The 674-nt window shown below is 44.2% G+C and overlaps 1 protein-coding gene across 1 annotated transcript; it reads right to left on the bottom strand.

Moving 5' to 3' along the window:
• On the bottom strand, positions 1-459 carry LOC145051034 (uncharacterized). The gene has a single exon (XM_078999186.1). The coding sequence runs from the start codon at positions 457-459 to the stop codon at positions 1-3; it is 459 nt and encodes a 152-aa protein (XP_078855312.1).
• Between the last annotated feature and the right edge of the window lie 215 nt (positions 460-674).

Here is a 674-nt window from a genome sequence, read left to right as displayed (position 1 = left end):
TTATGGTTCTTCAAAGATGCTGTCAAGATGAGGCCGCCAATCTCCACCGTCAACACTCCGACGAACTCTCCGCCTCCCTGCCTTCTTCTCCGCCACAACACCACCTGATAATTTCAAATCAACAGAAACGGAGACGGACACCGCATCACCTATCGCCGCCTTCTCACAATTCTTCCGCCGAGGTTTCCTCTTATTTTCAGGAACCGAAGAAGAAGGAACCAGAAAGTAAATACAACCTCTCTTCAGCTCAGAACTACTCGATAATATAAGAATCCGGCGGGCTACTCCCTGTGACGACGGTTTACTCAGAACGTAACTAGGGTGATTGCTGAGAAACTCGCCGGCGGTGATAGGGCGTGTAATTTCTTCAATGTAACCATTTAAATGAACAATTCTGATCAAATCCAGAGCTCCACAAGGAATTAAACATGATAAGCAACACCTTAGACTGTTTCCCATGGCGATGTAGAAGTTTTGAAATCTGTAGAGAGATATTCTGGTGTGATTGATTATGGCGGAGTATTTATATACAGAAAAGAAGGAAGGACACCGTACTAATAATAGTAGCCTGTGGGCGTGGAGATGGAGTGTTAGAATATTAGAGCCAGAACGTGGAGTGAAATCACAATAATGCCCCGGCCCTACTTTTGCAAATTTCTTGGATTTTACATTTT

Source organism: Lactuca serriola, chromosome 5, assembly GCF_051521515.1.
Source record: "Lactuca serriola cultivar US96UC23 chromosome 5, Lser_US96UC23_V15, whole genome shotgun sequence".
Lineage (NCBI taxonomy): Eukaryota > Viridiplantae > Streptophyta > Magnoliopsida > Asterales > Asteraceae > Lactuca > Lactuca serriola.
Note: the sequence above shows the minus strand (reverse complement) of the source record. Positions and strands in the feature narration are given on the sequence as shown.

Coding starts and splice junctions, on each gene's coding strand:
- LOC145051034 (XM_078999186.1), bottom strand. CDS start 459: ATGGGAAACAGTCTAAGGTGTTGCTTATCATGTTTAATTCCTTGTGGA.